Here is a 19,990-nt window from a genome sequence, read left to right as displayed (position 1 = left end):
TAAATACTTGACAATATCGAAACTACACTTATGAACATTAGTGACATATCTTTTTACCAAGCACAATTAGAAACACTAGATTTATGCGAGCCTTTAAATGCACGTACACATCTGGCGAACGCATGTCACCGAAGCCCTTCGACGGAATTGATTTGAAGTTTTCGGAGTTCGATTAAAATTTAGTCTTTCGTCCACATTACAGTGAAGCTGGATTTATAGTTTGATGTACTGTAGACGTAGACGCACTGGAGACGTAAGAAACGGACTGTAAATATTTTGTCAATTTATAAATGGACGTAGTGGAATTTTTGCGCATGAGTAAAACAGTGGCAAGAATTGGTGACCATGAATAAGTGACATTAACCAACATTCAATATAAATATAACCTATAAATTATAGGAATCATAATAAACCAAGGATGTGTGTTTATACTATTACCAAAGAATATAGACGCGTCTATATTCTTTGCTATTACTATTGTTTATTCTAATATTTATCCGTTTTGCGTGTTACAATGGATTGTGAAATATACGAAGGTATGCTCCTTGGCGCTGTAGGATTGCTGTTGTGTGCAGTAGCATTGCAAAAAACTCAAAGGACAATAATAAGGCGACCAAGACGATATAAAACAAGACCCATAAACCGTAACAGAAAAATAGAGAATGCGTATAATTATTTTTTAAAGATGAAGGCAGCAGATGCAGAGCAATTTTTCAAGTATACAAGAATGACTGTTCCAGTATTTAATGAGCTATTAGGTCTTATAAAAAGTAGAATTTCCAAGAGAAGAATAAAAGACGGGATATCAGAAGAAGAAAGGCTTGCCATAACATTGCAGTAAGTAATTTATCTTATTTGTTAGATAAATATCTCAAAATTACTCAAACAAAAAACTTTTCTCAACAGATTCCTATCACAAGGAGGAAGCATGCAAAGTTTGGCATGGCATTACCAAATGGGCTTAACAACTGTTCACAAAATTATTAATAAAACTTGTAATGCAATATGGGAGGCACTTTCTCCAAACTATCTAAGAAGTCCTTCGTCTACCCAAGAATGGAAGAATATTGCCAAGAACTTCTTTGATCTCTGGAATTTTCCCAATTGCATAGGTGCCTTAGATGGGAAACACATAAACATACAAGCTCCTCCAAAAACTGGCTCTCTTTTCTTTAATTATAAGAAAACTTTTAGCATTGTATTGATGGCAGCTTGTGATGCTAAGTATGTATTTACTTTGGTAGATATTGGAGCCTATGGATCCCAAAGTGATGGGGGTATTTTTAAACATAGTGTGTTTGGTAAGCGTCTTGAGTCAAAAACATTAAATGTGCCTTTGCCTTCTGAAATTCCCACTGACATTAAATTTCCCTATGTGTTCGTTGCTGATGAAGCATTCCCCCTAACAGAGTACATAATGCGTCCATATGCAAAGAACAACACGACACTGAAACAGCAGATTTTTAATTATAGACTTTCAAGGGCCCGTAGAATTATTGAACACATTTGGAATTTTAGTTGCCAGATGGCGAATTCTCAAGCAAACCATTATTGCTGATGTAAAAAATGTGGACAGTATTGTAAAAGCATGTGTGGTTCTCCATAATTTTTGCATGCTCAAAACTGAAGGAACTGATACAACTCATTATTGCCCTCCCGGGTATGTAGATTGTGGAGATGAAGAAAATGCCATATGGCGGAAAGAAATCGATGAACCACTACAGTCAGTTGGACGTTTATCAGCCAACAATGCTAGACGCATAAATATTGAGTCACGAAATACCATGACAAATTATTTTGTATCAACTCAAGGAGAAGTTCCCTGGCAATTAGAAAAGGTATTGAGAGGAAGAACACTCCAATAGTCAACATTTTTTTTTTATTTAGAGGAAAGTGGTATTTCTTTCACAGTTTTTGGTAAATGATTGTATAGGGTCAGCCCCATATATCTGAAGCAATTTTGAAATTGGGATATTCTGTGTAGGAACTCGTAAAGATTCAGCACTTCTTGTATTGTAATAGTGATTGTCTAAATTTACTGGAAATGTATTGATTTTCTCTTTTACATAAACATTTGTAGATATATAGGCAGTACTAGCCTTATTTTTTAGTTGATCAATTGTATTTGTTATTTCAATTGGAGTTACGCGTAAAAAGAAAAATGTTTTGTTAGGTACACATTTTTGAGGTAGTACAAGAAGAAGACAACAATGTGCCAAAATGAGTTTGAAGATTATATTCTGTAATTGTAGCAAAATATGAGGCAAACGAATTAGCAATATCACAATTAGCAATATCACAAGACTTAGTAATAATTTTATTATCATAATGTAGAATAATATCAGACCTGTTCTTTTGCTGACCCTGGTATATTGTAAGATTGATTAATTAATTATTTTATGGGTGTAATATGATAGGTTACTTTGTTAGTTTGATTTTAATTAATTTTATTAACCAACAAATAAAAATTAAATAAAATTTTTTATTAAAAGATAATATTTACAAAAATTTTACGTAATATCTAATCATCGTCTTCTAAAACTTCAAGAAGTCTTCGTCTTTTATTTTTTTGCTGCTCCGGAGTCATTTCTTTTAAAACACTAGCAATATACTCCCCCAAGGTATCTGCTGAAGTTTTTGGTTCTTTCTTCTGACCAGTAAGATTTTTTAAATGTTGAGTGATGGATTTAGCAGCATCAATTATCTCAAGAGATGGGTCGTCAAGTCCATTTAAGTTTTTTTTTCTTTTTATTTTTTTCTATAATGAACACAATGTATTAAATCCAATGAAAATGTATTTATATTATATAAAATAAACATTTATAAAAGAACATTTAACATTTTTTTAATAGATGGCAGTACCTGAATTTCAATGCATTTAGGTCAAATATATTTGACCTACCTACCCGACTGATTTTGTGTGTATAATTTTGACAGAATAAATTAAATTCAATTGTTAATATTTATTCTAAAAAATATGTTGGCCCGTTTTTTGTGTTTGAGTCAACAAATATAAATAATATCAGAGTTGGTTCTTTTAATAATATATCTAAAATTAATAATAGCAAGATTTCTGCTACAGTAGATTATTGGTGCCTTAAAACAAAAATCTTATTTCATCTGCAAGTAAGAAACAAGTTTAAAATACTTTTTTCATGGATACTGGGTCAGTCTGATATACTCTGCAATCTACAACCTGACACACTGGTCAAAATATGGAGAGATCTTAATGTTCCTTTGAATATGAAATTAGATTCCCAAGCTGTTACCCATAATTCAGAATAAAATTAAAAAACACTTTGAAAACTTTAATTAAAAAACTTTCAATTAATAAATTATTAAATTTATAATCGAAAATGCTCAATATTTTTTGTAGTGTTTACTAATGTAACCTCCTATTAATTATTATTGGATTTTTTTTACAAAATTACTTGGCACAAGTAAGTGGAATCATTTTAATTAAAATTAAGCCTCACATTTATCAGCAACCTGCACCTTTTCTGAATTTACAGTCACTCTTTGATCCTCTGTCTCTTCCATCTGGATAATAATATTTTCTTCGTATATAGAATGTGGAGACATTTCCATATTACAATCCTCTGTCAGACCTGTGTCTAAGGTGCTTTCAATTATTGTGGAATTTGACCATGCACTGGAGCAGCTTGATGAGTCAAAAACCGGTGATTGTAAAGGTGGAGCATGTTGATTTAGGGCTTCTTCTGTTGTTGTATGTGTACTAAAAAGTTGGGGCAATTTTTTACTTTCTCTGTTCCATCTTGATGCTCATGACATTTTTTATACTTACGTATTTTTGGCAGTAGATCACGAAAAAAATGTTTGAATTTTTTGTCAGAAATTTGTATTTGTTTAAGATATAGTCTCTTTAAGGCCACAAATCATTTTCGTGATCTATGGTCAAAAATACATGTTTAAGTAATTCTGTACTTACTTTCTGGGCTTAATGTATTTATTTAGAAATAACATTGAATCAAAGTACTCCCATTGTGGGGTAACAGGAGCTCCGGAACCAGAAGGCAACGCTTTTTTCTCCCTTCCATACTTATTTCGTAAATTTATCCAAATTCTCTGGCAATCTTTCACTGAAAAAGTATAATGCAAAAAAACACATTTATAGTAGTACAAAACTGCAATTAGGCAGTTTACTTCGAATAACACAAGATAAACATACCGGACATTTGAAGTTCTTCGGAAATTTTTTTCCAACTGTTTCGTTTCATTTCTTGGTCTTTAAAGTGATTATTGGATTTATCGTAAATGTGTGGGTAACCCCGAATTAGACCAATTAACAACTCATATTTATCTGAAATATTGAAATTATACTATGATAACCTTTTATTATTTGTAAATTATTAACTTACCCTCCATTGTATCAAATAATCAACAAAATTCGAAAATATAAACAACAAACATATATGTAAACAACTTTACAAAACCAAAATGGAAGGCGAAGGCGGGCCAGACAGTTCGCTTTGGTTGACAATTGACAACACAAAATTATTTCTTTTGATTGGCCAGACGCAAGTAACGCACTGTAAAAGATGAAAGTTCACCAACTCTTCCGTTACAGTGCGTTTCGCTTACGTCCCGTCATGCGTTTACGTTCATTTATAAATAGGAGTACACAAAAGTCTATGTTGATCTTTTTCCAGTGCGTCTGCGTCTACAGTCCGTCAAACTATAAATCCAGCTTGAACGAATTCATTTGCAGTTTGCAGTCATTCGATCAGTTTCGCGGGTATTTCTGGCGATTCATGAAGCGGCAGTTATTTATTTGATTTAAATTGTAAAAATGACATCGGATGAGGATATAATTATTGCAAGTGCGTTGTATCTTAATATTAGTGGGGTGGAGGCTGAAACAGTGAAAGACTTCCCCAAAAAAACGATGGAAACGGTGCTGGTAGACATAATTGTTCAGAAACAGAAGTTGGTATAGAGCGATAGACTTATTTAATGATCTAAAAGCTAAAATGGAATACGGGCTTTTTTAAATTTTTGTTGAATAAAATCTACTGATTTTGAATGGTTATTAAATAAAATAATGCACTGGCTGCCATAAAATTTCCCGCTCTTGATATAAACCAATAAAGTTTTATATATATATATTTAGGGATTCTACAGTATTCACTGCCTTCCCTCGCTCAACCGTTTCCATCTCTCTCTGTTGTTCCATTCTCCATCGTTTAGTCCTCTCTTACTCATGGCGTCGTCTACTTCGTTCCTCCAGGATTTTCGGGGTCGTCCTCTTTTCCTCCTTCCTATGGGGCTCCATTCGGTTATTCTTTTTATCCATCTGCTGTCGCTAGCTCTTCTTACATGTCCATACCACTTTAGTCTTTTTTGTTCTATATATGTTAGTATGTCTGTTTCTATTGATGTTCTTTGCTTTATTTCGTCATTACTTCTCCTATCCATTCTTGTTACTCTGCAGCATCTTCGCAGGCATTCCATCTCTGTTGCTATTATCTTACTGCTGTTTTTCTTGTTTATGATCCAATTTTCGGCCCCATATGTCATAATACTTCGCACTAATGTTTTATAAATCTGCGTTTTTGTCTTCATATTTAGGTGTCTATCCCACCATACTGAGTTAAGTTGTCGGATTGCTGTTCTTGTTTGTCCTAATCTTTGTGTAATTTCTTCCTCTGTTGTTGCCTTTTTCGTGATTATGAACCCTAGGTATTTGAATTTATCCTTTCCTTTGATTGTTAAGTTTTAAAGTTAAGTTATAAAGTTTTAAACAAGAAGAATTAGTCCGCTTCATTATTGCAAATTAAAAAAATCAGAACAAAATCGACGAAGTTCGACACTTTCACTCGGAAGCGTACACACTGAACACAGCCAAAAGAATTCGTTCTTCAATTTTCTTTTGATGTATCGCCCGGTGAGCGAACTCTAGCGAATGCAAACATATGCGTTTGCTATCGTTTGTTGGGGTGTACACATTTACCAAAAACGTTTGGTCGGTCACAATGCTTCGGCCACATGCGTTCGCCAGATATGTACGCGCCCTAATGGAAAGCTACGTATTTTTAAAAAATTATTTAAATGATATCTTAAATTCTAACATTGTCTCGAATGCAAATTCTACATAGTTCTATTATTCCACCCATAGATTTAATGGACTCATTGAAAGGAATCTCACAGTCATTGCAAAAAATGTATTGCCTCTGCCCACGTATATGTCAAATATAACTCAGTATATTGATATAATAAAACTTTAATTAGTTGATCCCGAAATATACACACTATATTAATTATAATTAATACCAATATTAGACAATCAAACTGGTTTTTATCATGTACTTTCAACTGTACATAAATATGTATAGACTGCGAGGTGATGATTCAATTTCATTTATTACCCATAGACACCAAAAAATGCAAACAGATCAGTCAAAAGCAAAGAATGTGTACAGACATTCTTCCGTATCCCATAGATGCCGATGCCAGATGTAAAGCACAGCTTTTGAAACCTCTCAGCGTTCTGCCAAAAACTTGTCAAATGTCAATGCTCTTGGCAAAAACTTACAATGTGCAAGATATTGACCGAAATTTATGGTTTCTAACTATTTTCTATCCATTACCGGTAACAATCAAGTGTACCAGAAAAGACGTCACTACATAAATAATCAAAACAAATTCAATTCAATCAATGTTCTACATTCGTCGGCAGTACCAGAGTTTACAATAGAAAAAAAAATTAATTATACGTATTAAAGCATAGGTTATATGTTTGGTTTAATTATAAATTTATTTGATTTAATAAATTGGAAGTAATTTTTAAAAATTGTTTCATAATTTATTATCACAAATTTATTTATTTTCATTTATTTTCTTATTGTCAATTTCTCCCTCAATTTCAATAGTATAGATATTTATTTAAAGCCACGTAAGAAAATTAACGATAAAAAATAGCCCTGAGATTAAAAATTAATTAAGAGAAATATATTTGTTTGCAAAATTAAGCCTAAAGCCAATTCAAGTTTAAAAAATATCATAAGAGTCATAATTTGCAATTCATAATAATTGGCGCCCAACGTGGGGCAATTAAAAAAGTTATAGTTGCATTTTAGAAGAAAGGCAATTGGAAAAGAAATTCACAGATGGTTGAGAAATTTATTGGTCAAAATAAAATTATTTTTGGATATATGCCATTTCTGTATGCTAGTTTTATTGATATTTACAAATTATAACAACGTCATTTGAAAATTTTATTGACATTTGATAAAATTTTATAAACAGTTTTATTTTTGATAATTTATATTGGTGAGAATAAAAAATTGTCGTATTTACAACAAATCGAGAAAATTTTAAAGTTTTGGCATCCGACGAGGAGATTTCATTAAATAAAAATTTCATATCTGACGGGGAATAATATTTATTAAATAAAAACAAAATTTATGGTACTAGGAATAAAATCAAGAAAAACCAAAGACAAGAAGAAATTATAAAACAAGAAGAGAATTTTAGCAACGACAACGGTAGAGACAGAAAGTTAGGAATTATCAGGAATAGAGAAAATTTTACAACTGATGCAAGTAAATCAACAGGAAACCAAACAAGCAATGAAAAAAAAATCAACAAGAAACAAAACAAACCATGAATGAATATCAACAGGAGGCAAAAAAGGCAATAGAAGAAAAAAACAAAAATATAGAGAGTGTCAAGAAGGAAATGGTACAGAAACTTGAAGAGATTATAGGAAAAAGCGAGAATCAGGAAATAGAGATAAAAGAAGTTAAAAAATACTTGAAGGAAATCAAGACTGCCCAGAGAGAAAATTTAGAAGATTTAGAAAGCAAATTTGAAAACTCAATACAAGAAGACAAGCGAGAAATAGAAGAAAGAATTAAAAGGAACGAAAAACAAACTGCTGAAATTAAGATGCAAAAATATGTTGGAGAAAAAAAGAAAATAATTATACAAAACACAGGGGAGGTTAAAATCCATTTTGACGGGGATGTGAGAAAAACATACCCGGTTCCATTTATTAAAAATTTAAGAAAAAAATTACAATATTTGGAAAATTTCGAAGCGTGTAAAGAAATTATCAGATACCATCTCAAAGATAAAGCGAGCCTATGGTTTGACACTAAAAAGAGGAATTCAATAGAAGAAAATTTTGAAAAATAATTTTCAAATTATTTTTGGGGCAAAATCCAGCAACCGAAAATTAACAAGAAACTTCAGAATGGAAGATATAACTACAAAAAAGAAGTATCAGAAAAAACATATGTATTAAACATCTACAACAACACCAAACATTTGGAATATAATTATTCAATCAGAACAATCGGTAGAACTAATTGCAAGACATTTTGAAGAGACCTTCGAAGATCAGGTTACTTGGCAAAATTACAAAGATATTAATAGTCTGTGTCAGTTCCTGTAAGTAAGAGAATCGCGTCTACGAGACAGAAAAGCGAGAATAACGCAAGTAACGCAGAAATACAAAGGTATTTATCCCGAGAAAAGAATATGAGAACCGAGAAAACGGAAGGAACCAACAATGGAACAGACTCAGGGAAAATCGTAATAGGAACACGTATACAAATTCTAGGGAAAATAACAATTACAGGAAAACAAAGAAACAAGATTTTCGGGACAACATATACAACTTAGAAAGGCCAATAGAAGTAAGAAGAGAAGTAAATAACACGGCAGTAGAAGAGTATGTGAAAGAGAGACAATGTGATGACAGCAGAAAAACAGAAAGACAACATGAGGGTATTCACGAAGGCGCTCACTAAATACGAAGAAGCAAACCGAAATTTTTTGCCACCCCAAGGAATTTATAAAACTGTTAGGACACAAGGAAAAAGAAAATGGATCAAATTTAAATTTTGTGATGGGATTTATCAATGAAATACCTATTAAATTTTTGAGAGATTGAGGATATGAAATACCGCTGGTGACAAATTTAATTTACAAAATACCTAGGGTGAACTTAGTGGGCGCGAACAAACGAACATTGGCAACAATAAATGAAGGCATACGAATTAAGGTAAGACTGGGAAAAAAGTATTTTTCACTACAATGTGTGCTCGTACCTAATATGTCACATAATATGATAGTAGGCGTAGACAAATTGTCAAAAAACTATGTAGTGATGGATTTTAAAAAGAAAAAAAACCAAAAATTAAAGATAAAGTGGTAGAGAATTAAAAAAAATTGAATAAGGACAAGGATTATGATAAAAGGAATACGAATAAAGTGGATAAAAAAAATGTGGTAGAAATAAACTTGCAATAAAACAGGGACAAAGAAGCAGAAGAAGACGCAATCAAAGAAAAACAAAAGAATTTATTGACTGAAACTCCCCAGAATAGATAAATACAAGCGAAGAAAAAAGGAAAGGGTAGAAGAAATTAAAACAGGACATTCCTCGAAAGAGATGAGCCCAGAAGAAGAAAAGAAAAGGTTAAGAAAAATGTATGAACGGCATTCCACGTACGAGATGCGCAAAGAAGAAGAAAAAAAGAATTTTGACAATATGATTGCCTGGAATTCTTCCAAAGAGACGAGTCCAGAAGAAGAAGAGAGAAGGATAAGAGAAAACATTCACAGATGAGATACATGGAAAGAGATGAACATAGTCGAAAATACAGAAAATAGAGTCGAAACAATGGTATTTGAAAATGGGATGTTTAAAGACGAGGAGACAGAATACACTATAAACTAAGAGGACGAACGAGAACTAATTTGTGGACAAGGACAGCAAAAGAAGATCCGTTTAATTTTAAAAAAATATGAAAATTCAATAAATGAGGAAAACAGAGTGGCCAGAAAATACAAGCATTCATTTGAAGTTAAAAATTTAGAAAATTTTCGGTCAAAGACATACTCGATTCCATATAAATATCGACAAGATGTGAAAAATAAAATAGAGACAATGTTAAAGGTTAAACGCAATGGTGAATTGAGGCTATGTTTAGATGCGCGAAATATCAACATACAATATCTCAATATGGATCACCGCATTTTTGAAAGAATAACTGGGTCCCATATTTTTTCCAAAATTGAATTAAAACACAATTTTTGGTTGATTCCCTAATAGCAACAAAATGCCGAAATTACACCGCTTTTTCAATTGATGAGATAGTATATCGTTTTAAGGTAGTGTCCTTTGGTCTGCAAAGTGTATGTGCGGCACTGGTGAGAGCGTTGCATACTATTCTCAACCGACATGAAGACTTTATCGTACATTATGTCGACGATTTACTAATTTTTTTTTCGGATACGCAGAGCCATTTGAAACATATTGAAATTGTTTTGACAGAATTGGATAAGGGCGGGTTAAAGCTCAACATAGAAAAATGACAATTTTTTCAAAAGGGGGTAATTTATTTGGGTTTTAAACTAAACACTAGCGGAATTACTCTGGCGGAAAACCGAGTAAAAATCATAAATGATTATCCGAGACCGAAAAATTTGAAAACTTTGAGAGAATTTCTCGGAATGGTGAATTATTTTAAGAAGTTAAACCCAGGCATAAGTGAGAAGAAAATACCGCTAATTAAACTTAAAAAAAGGAATCAAATGGAGCTGGAAAGAGGAACAAAAAAAGCGTTCTCTAAATTAAAAGAAGAGTGCTTGAAAGAAATCAAAATGTATCATCCCATTTACAATCAACCCGTTTATTCTTAGAACAGTCCTTCCACTGTTTCACAAGTTTCCAGGGGTACTATCACAGATACAGAATGAACAGGAAGTATCAATATGTTTTGTATCTAGAGTGATGAAGACTCATAAAAGGAAATATAGCGTTAATGAACTTGAATTCGCGAGTGTACTATTTTATGTCCAGAAGCTACGATTCTATCTGTTGGGTGCGAAATTTATAATTGAGACAGATCATGCCGCGTTAGTGCACATAATGAAGAATAGATTAGTAAACGATATAATCCATCAAGGCATTTTGTTATTACAAGAATATAACTTTGAGTTTAAATACATTAAAGGAAAGGACAACATCATAGCCGATGCGCTAACTAGGGATGAAGATACAGGAAAAAAGGATACGATCGCGTTGCATATAGGTATAAACCGTTTGTCACAAGAAGATAGGATTTTCTCGCTAAAGGAAATAAGAATGGGTCAAGAAGGTTTGGAGAAAAAGGTGAAAAGAAGGGTAGAGAGAGAAGATGATCTTTTCTTCAAAAGAATCCAAGCAAAAGAATTGTATTTGATAACACCGAGATTAGCATAGAAAATCATAGAAAATTTAGATGGCAATTACATGGAAATAAATTAAATATAGGGACAATCGATACGTTGAGTAATTTAATCATAACTTCCCAAAGAAACAAGCATAGTCTGGTGATGGTAGAAGTGTTTTCGAAATACGTAAAGTTATATAGTTGTCGTACGACGAAGGGAAAAGAAATTATAAAAAAATAGACGAATTTATAGCCAATGTAGAAACGCCCAAGAAGATTTTGTTGGACAATGATACGTACTTCGAGAACGACCGTTTTAAAGGACCGCTCAGGGAAAGAGAAATAAAAACAAATTTTGTCAGCATCCGACACCCTCAGAGCAATCCTTTGGAGCGATTCATACAAGACGTTACAAAATTCCTTCGCATTGCTACAGATGGACAACATAAGATTTGGGACAGAAAATTAGCTGAAATAGAAAATTACCTAAACACAATCCCTACTACAGTCACAAAAGAAACACCCGAATACATTATACAACAAAAGTTGCCGGTGAGGCCGTGGAAAGACACAGAGCTTCGAGAATATAAGCAGGTCCTGGAACTGATGCAGAAGAGGCTGCAAAGGAGCAAAGAAAAATACCCCAAAAGACAAGACTGCAAAAGGAAAAGAATGCCCGTTACCTTTCAGGTTGGTGAAAATGTCTTGGTAAGGGCATTGAGACTATCAAACCCCACCAACAACATTTGCGCAAAGTTAATGCCAGTTTTTAAAGGTCCATACGCGGTAAAGAATGAAAACGATGTAAATTGCTATGTTTTGAGGCATGTGGATTCTGAAAAATCAGAGGGATTTTTAATATTCATGATATGTATAAGTACCATTAATAGATATAATTTAAATAAAGGTTTTTTTTGTTGTAAGAATAAAAGTAAAATTTAAGAATTATAAACAATAGTAATAATGCTTAAAGTTATTTGTTGACTAGAAAATTTTTTTTGAATATGCAGAAAATTTTGTGTTGTCATCAGGCGGATAAGTTGTTATGGTTTGAATTGGTATAAAATATTTAAAGATCATAATATAAATTTAATTTCATCGTCCAATAAACTCGATTTAATAAATAAATAGAAACATTATTTTTGTAAAACCAAATAGATAAAAACGAGTAATGCTATGATAAATCAGGTAAATATCGATATTATAGCAATAGTCGGTTTTTAATAAACATCAAAGGCACAGGTATAGGAATTCTTTAAACACAAAATAGAAATCTTTTGTACACAGAATTTTGAAAGTAAGAAGAAAGCTTTTCGTCCAAGATGATGGTAGATAATAATCTTGATGTTTAGTTATATTGTTATATCGGGACTTATAAACAAAAAGAAATGAATTATTTATGAAATTGGAAATACCATCATGATATAAGGTCATGACGACAGCTAGTTTGTTTACTGAGAAAGTATGAAATGCGATTGGTTGGAATTTAAGGTGTGGAGTGTATAAAGCTAGAATCTGATTGGTAGATTTAGAAGGTAGAGCGAAACAACGCCAAGCCGATTTTGCGATGACGGAGGAGGTTTTACTGTGTTCTGAAGTTCTGAAGAAGCTGGTTGTTTTGTTGCTCCATAGCCTGCAGTAAGAGTGAGCAGAGTTGCTTATAAATAAAAATGGTGTATAGTGTTTGATGTGTCTGTGGAACAAGCCAAAGGAGTAGTAGCAATTCAAAGCGGAATTTACATCCTGTAGTAAGGAAAACAAGTGTAGCATATATGTAGTGCTAAATTTATAAAGTGAAAATCCTTTCAATTAGTAAGAAAGTGTGTTCCTGTGGGATAGCTGTTTATCCAGGAGGTGTTTTAGAGAAACTGAAGTAGCGTTAGTGTGTGTGAGAGACTTTAACCAACTGAGGAGAACAGGGGTGTGTGAAGCATTCAAGAATATGAGCAGTAGATGGTCAGAGCTCAGTCGGAAGAGAAAAGGATATAATAGAAAAATTGTGTTAATAAAAGATCAGTATGATATACAATAAAAAAGGACTTTCAACCCCACTTGTAACGATCATAACTAATTTGATTCTTTCAACATTTTGTTCAGCTATTCGCTTTTATAATAGATATAAAATTTAGTTAAGTCATAATAAGCATTGATAATTTGTATATGAATATTGGAGAATTTTTAAGTTTAATTAGACATATTAAAGCATAGGTTATATGTTTGATTTAATTATAAATTTATTTGATTTAATAAATTAAAAGTAATTTTTAATACTTGTTTATTACTTATTATTACAACTTTATTTATTTTCCCATTGTCCATTTCTCCCTCAAAAGCAATAGTATAGATATTACTTTGAAGCCACATAGAAAAATTAACGATCAAAAATAGCCCTGAGATTAAAAATTTATTAAAAAAAAATTTATTTCTTTTGCAAAATTAAGCCTAAGGCAAATTAACAAACATAATAAGAGTCATAATATTATTCATAATAATAAAATAATATATTTGAAATTTCTGCCAGAATTATATGTGCTTTTTCTAGTTTTCCCGGTTTGACTCCGCGTTGAATAATTTTGATTTTGATAGAAAACATTTTAACGACGTTTCGGCAAGGTCTTACTTGCCATTGTCAAGTCAGGTAGTAGCGCTTATCGCTGATGCCTGAAGTTAACTGATTGATGCAAATGAACTGATTTTTAACGAAAAAACAAGTATATTTTATAGAGTTTTTTTTTTAATTTGTGGGTTGTTGTCTCTAGGTGGCGGAGCTGGCCTGATGCCATTCACATGGATGATCCTGTTAATATCGTGGTTTCTGTGGACTTCGTAGGTGTGGTCCCCTAGGATCTGAAGGATTGTATGTGGACCTGTCCATGTGGGTCCGAAATTGCTTAGCTCGTGGTTTCGAACAAGGACTTGTTCACCCTGGATGTATCTCTTGGCAGGTGGGGCTTCAGGGTTGTCCGGGAACGGATTCCTAGCGTACACCGTGGTCTTTTGAATGGCTTTGGTCACTCGTTCTTGTCGTCTGACCGCGATGTTGGCTTCCCTCTGCTTCCTCATCGTTTCTTCTACTATTCTGGGTATGTACCAAGCAGAAGTTCTGCAGGTGATTTTTGGGTGGCCTCGTTCCTTCTGGTCCTCGTGCTAAAGATGATACTGGCCACGTATGACTCCCATATTGGATCGTCGTTGGACGAGACTCTTGCACGTAGCCCTTTCTTCAGCTCCTGGACTCTACGTTCCATTGGGTTGGCTCGTTGATAATAAATTGGACTCTGTCCCGCTCGGATGTTGCTTCGTCTAAGAACCCTCTCCCAGGCGTCCGTACGGAATTGTGGGCCGTTGTCTGTAATAATTGTGACGGGTTGTCCCCAGCGGCTGCAGATGTATCTTGGAGGAACGAGATCACTTGTCGGCTTTTACAATGGATACGCAGCGGAATTCTACCCAGCTGCTTAGATAGTCCGTGGCTAGAAGAATGTATTTGTTTCGGGTCCCTCTTGCTGTAGGATATGGTCTTAGGACGTCGAAGGACACTCTTTTCCAGGGTTAAGCGGACTTCCTGGGAACGACTGGGGCTGCTGTTTGTCTGGATGCCGACTTTGTTGTGGCGAATGTGATACAGAACTTGACATAGTTTTTGACATCTTTGGTTATGGTTAGGCAGTAATAGACGTTCCGGATGGCTCTAGTAGTTTTGTCTTGTCCTGGATGATTTGCGCCCTCGGAGTCATGGTATGCCCTCAGAACTGGTGATCGCATTGATTGTGGAACTATCAATGTTTTTGTCTTTCGTCTTGTAGTAGACAGCGTCGTCTGTAACGGTGAATTCTCTTAGGAGACTTTCCTCGACCTCATTCCGTGGTTTTTTGTCGTTGATGGCCTGCCATCGTGTGCAGAATTGTTTCATTCCGTGGTGAATTTGATGGCTTTGTTTTATTTTTTTCTGAAGTGGAAGGTCGGTAAGGTCATCTAGTATTGGGTTGTTCTCGTCCTCTTCTACGTCTTCCAGCATGCAGAGTAGTGGAAATGAGCTGTCTTGGCTCGCCTGGGTTGGCCAGCTTAAGCGTTCGATTTCCTCGTCCTGGTCTTTGTCTTCCGTTCTCTCTCCTGATGGGTTCCTTGATAGGTGATCCGTTGTTTTGTTAGATAGTTGGCTTTGTCCTCCTTGAATCTGTCAAGCCATATGAGGGCTTGGCTATCTGTGTATAGGGTGAACGGCTGATCCTGGAGGAAGTGTTTGAACTTTTTGAGTGCCCAGACCAGGGCACATTCATTCTCATTGATATGGTAAAGTGTTTCTGCTGATCGGAGTCGGGTTGAGACGTAGGCGATGACTTGCCTGTTTTCTTGCGTCCCTTGGCAAAGTACTGCTCCCATGCCGGGGTCGGAAGCATTCGTCTGCAGGCTGAAGGGTTTGTTGGCGTCTGGTCACTTCAGTTTAAGTTATTTCTCGATTGCGTCCTTAATGTTTAAAAATGCCGATTCGGCTGCAGCATCCTCTTGTTACCTAAAGTGAGGTTGGTGAGCGGCGTAATTATTGCTGCGAATCGAGGGATGAAACCTCTGAGCCAGTTTATGGTGCCTATGAATCCCATCAGTTGCTTGATCGTCCTTGATGTGGAAAATCATTTAATCTTCTCTACGTGTTTCACCAAGGGTTGCGTATTGTGTAATGTTATCTTGTGTCTTAAGATACTGGTACTCCAGTTCATCTGCAGCGAATTTACATTTTTTCAATGATATCCATAGTCCGTGTGTCCGTAGTCCAGTTCCTGTACTAGATGTAGGTGTTTCTGGTATTCCGTCCAGTCGCGGGGGAAGATTATTATGTCATCCATATAGACTTTGACAAATTGGTCTATATATCCAGCGAAGACGGTTGTCACTAGCTGTTGGAATACGGCTGGTCCATTTTTAAGTCCATAAGGCATCACTGTAAATTTGTATGCCGAAACATCCGGTAAGCTGAGGGCTCTCTTGGGGCTGGAGTCTTCATGTAGTGGAACTTACCAGAATCCGCTCTTCAAGTCCAATGTGGAGAAGATCTTTGCCGTACCTATCTCCTTGATACTATCGTGGATGGGTAGCATATTGGAGGTTTCGTATATCGTGATTACATTTAGTTTTCTGTAATCAACATAGAAGCGAGGGGTGCCATACTTCTTAGTTACAAACACCACTGGACTGTTATTTGGTGACTTGCTTGGTCGGATGACTCCTTCTGTTAGCATTTTTTTTTATTTCCTGGAACATGATCTTTTTTTTCGCCGCGGAGTACTTGTAGCGTTTGATATTAATGGGTCGTCTGTCCGTTAATTTCTGTAGCCTTCGTGGTTGGCTGGCGTGGACGGTCGTCGAAAACGTCGTTGTATTGTTGTATTAGTGTTTTATGGTCTCGAACGCAAAGGTTGGTGCCTGGTTCGCTTCTAGTGGTTGGGATTGTTTGAGTTGGTTGCCGTGGTTCTTCCAGTATATAGTGGTCCTGGATGTAGTGCCTACGTGCATACATTTATGGGGTATGTCTATGCTGGCATTTACTTGTTCTAATCATGGCATCCCTAGTACAACATCGTGGTTTAGCTTCTCTAGAACTGTGCATTGAGTTGTTATAGAGAAGTTGTCTCTGGTGATTTCAATTTCGGTAGTCCCTAGGCTGAGAGACGTACTGTCCGTGCACACCAGCTGAATCGTCCCTGGTCAAGTCTGCAGGTCCCTTGTCTGGACCAGTTTCTGGTTAATAAAATTTTCGGAAGCACCGGTGTCGATCGGTATTTTGACCCTCTGGGTGTCGATCCTTCCGTCAAACTTTGGTAGTCCTGTACCATTGGGATATGATAGCATCCGAGAACACGACTAAAGTTGACAATTATCTGAGTCAAGAGATAATTTTAAATCCCTTGCCGTTGGGATATGATAGCATCCGACAACACGACTAAAGTTGACAATTATCTAAGTCAAGAGATAATTGAAATAATTACATGTTTATGTTTTCAATGTTTACGAAAGTTTTAAGGTATATTTTTAAGTGAATGATTTTGAAGTCAAAACTAGAAATAAATTTAATATTTTCAGGTTTCTTTTTGATTTTTATTTCTTAATATTATTTGTATCCTAATTTAGTTATAACTATTTTTGCTAATTTTAAGATTATTATTAGTTACATCAGCTTGTCCGTCCCGCTATTCTCATGACTTGGCTACCTAAGACGCACATATCGCATCGGTTTATTATTTTTTAGGTGTCAGTGAGACGCTGAAGTAATAGGTGTTGAATTTACGGCATTCCGAGGGGCACCCGACGATGTAAGTAAAATTAGTTTTGAATTTTTTTTTTAATCTGTTTTTAATACTTATTATTTAGTAAAAATGTGTTTTGTCATAAAGGGTAGTATAAGATTTTAGAGGTAGTTGTAGTAAAATATTAATTGTAAGAAAAAAATTTTAGGTATAAAAATTCGAAAAAATATTTGACAGCTATTTGACAGATGTGGAGGATAAAGTGGACTTTAGCGATTAAAAGAAAGGTGAGGTTGAAGAAATTATACAATCGAGACCTGTCAAAATTGTGTACTTACTCAAGTGGAGAAAGAGGAATATTATGAAAAAATATTCTTTTTTGGGAATACTATTTATTATGTTATTAATTTATATTGCAAAATAATGTTTTATTTTTGTAGTTTATATTAAGGAAAACTTTTTATATCTAGAACTATTTATATTTTGAACTAAGTATTTATGATAAGCACAAATATGTATTTTTTGAATTTAATCTATACATTTTTCTGCTTGCGGCATAAAGTGACGCCGCGCATACACTGTTATGATTTTTAAGAGCGCGCCCACCCGAGTGTTAAGATAAACAACCATTGACTAAGCTGTCTGTAACGCAAATGATAAAATAGCTGAAAGTTATTTATAACGATAAAACGCCGTTACAGGTTTAACTTAGTGGCAGAAATACTCAGTACGCAAATTTCGTGCTATAAAATACAATCTATGGTAATATTCAAAGGTCCGATACGATGCAAGTTGGCAATAAATAAGCTCATGAGCACAACAAAGTGAAGATAGCAGCAGAAGTATAACGAATAAAGTGAAAAATCAGATAAAAAATTCGCAAGAATATGGACCCAACATAATGGAGAGGAAATAAAGAAATAAATTTTTGGCAGTAAGTATACAGTGAGTAAGATAAGAATTAATAAGAAATACAACAGGAACATACTGGGTTGCGCTGCTCATATAAGATCCGAGGTTAAAAACTAAGAAGAAAATGAGAACAGATACAAAAATTTTATGAAAAAAAAAAGGACCACATTAAATGATAGATACTTAATGAGGGCTGTAACAGAAGTGCTACTCTTGGAGACTTCCAGTTGGTAAGTCCCAAAAAGTTGGTATACCAGCTGTCATCAACGTCACAAGAAGGCATCTAGGAGAAGAAGGACCTTGTCCTATAATAAGACGATAATATTATTCATGAGCTGCGTCGTACGTTTATTTTCCTTGCGAACCATCAGTGGATGATACTCTCATGTTCAGGTTTTGCTGTATCATGAGTTTAAGATAATTAATTTATAAATTCACCAATTTTTAATTTGTTAGAATATTTTATATACCCAAACTGTCATTAGTAGAATCGTTTCTAATATATATATATATATATATATATATATATATATATATATATATATATATATATATATATATATATATATATATATAATATATATATATATATATATATATATAATATATATATATATATATATATATATATATATATATCGATTCCCATACATTTTTTTAAAGACAATGTACAGTAGAGACATTATAAAAGTGTAACTTTTTTTATTTCAGGGCAATCACAAATTTCTTCCTGGTTACGTTTCAAGTTGGCACCTGTTGTGTATATGTGGTCTTCGTAGCAGTGAACATTAAATTTGTAGGTGACGAATACACCAACCCTCCAATTGCTTTAACTTATTACATCTTAATGTTTTTTGTACCGTTTTTATTGATAATAATGGTTAGGAACCTAAAACATTTTGCACCCTTCTCTATTGTTGCAAATATTATAACATTATTGACGATTGGCGTTTGTGGCTACTATATGTTTCAAGATTTACCAGCATTTTCAAGCCGGCCAGCTTTTGGAAAAGTAGCAGATTATGCTCTGTATTTTGGAACAAGTCTTTTTTCACTACAGTCTATTACGGTGGTAAGTACACTTTATATGAATTTTTGTTATTTAAAATCTCTTTTTATTATATCTATGACATATATAATACAAAATAAATTTAACAAATAAAGTAAAGATGGATGCAAATGTTATTAATTATAACGATATTACTGGAAAAATAAAAAATGTACAATTTTAAAAGCTGGACTAGGAAAAATATTTTCTTATAATCTTTACCGAAAAATCTAAACTCAAATATTGCAAATTTACATAAAATATCCACAGCATGTTTAAACTTAAACGCAAATATGGTAATGGGAAGTATTCCATACAGGTAGGCTGCAAATAAATATGATAGAATTTATGCAATAGCTACTAAAGTTGGTAATGTAAAACAACGCAACGGTATAGAGTATAATTGAAAAAATAAAGACTGCAATACATTCCAGAGTGTGAAAATGAGCTTATGTAACAATACAAAGTTATTTTTGTTATTTATTAAAACTCCAACAGGAATCTTATGATTATTGCTATCTGATTATTCACTCTGATCAATAAGCAACTTAGTTCTATATACAAATAGTACAAAACACTTATCTAAGCTTACATTCAGCAATATT

General features: G+C 33.9%; 2 protein-coding genes across 3 annotated transcripts in view; one reads left to right on the top strand and one right to left on the bottom strand.

Moving 5' to 3' along the window:
- Positions 1–19,990, top strand: part of LOC140450161 (proton-coupled amino acid transporter-like protein acs) — a 153,382-nt gene that overhangs the window by 28,556 nt on the left and 104,836 nt on the right. For both annotated transcript variants that reach the window (XR_011951978.1, XM_072543612.1), the window contains exon 5: positions 19,049–19,409. Coding sequence is in view for 1 of the 2 variants with exons in the window: in XM_072543612.1 (XP_072399713.1) it covers positions 19,049–19,409 (361 nt within the window). In the remaining variant the exon portion in view is untranslated. The remainder of the gene's footprint in view (positions 1–19,048; positions 19,410–19,990) is intronic.
- LOC140450162 (uncharacterized) lies at positions 2,457–4,705 on the bottom strand. Its single transcript, XM_072543614.1, has 5 exons — positions 4,380–4,705; positions 4,190–4,321; positions 3,950–4,100; positions 3,477–3,736; positions 2,457–2,758 (listed from the first exon to the last, which is right to left on the bottom strand). Coding segments are annotated over exons 1-5 (552 nt in total). The 5' UTR covers positions 4,387–4,705; the 3' UTR covers positions 2,457–2,756.

This window comes from Diabrotica undecimpunctata, chromosome 9, assembly GCF_040954645.1.
Source record: "Diabrotica undecimpunctata isolate CICGRU chromosome 9, icDiaUnde3, whole genome shotgun sequence".
Taxonomy (NCBI): domain Eukaryota; kingdom Metazoa; phylum Arthropoda; class Insecta; order Coleoptera; family Chrysomelidae; genus Diabrotica; species Diabrotica undecimpunctata.
This window is presented reverse-complemented; position numbering and strand designations above follow the sequence as displayed.

Coding starts and splice junctions, on each gene's coding strand:
- LOC140450162 (XM_072543614.1), bottom strand. Junction 4,101..4,189: donor CGAAGAACTTCAAATGTCCG/GTATGTTTATCT, acceptor ATACTTTTTCAG/TGAAAGATTGCCAGAGAATT. Junction 3,737..3,949: donor AAATACATTAAGCCCAGAAA/GTAAGTACAGAA, acceptor CCAACTTTTTAG/TACACATACAACAACAGAAG.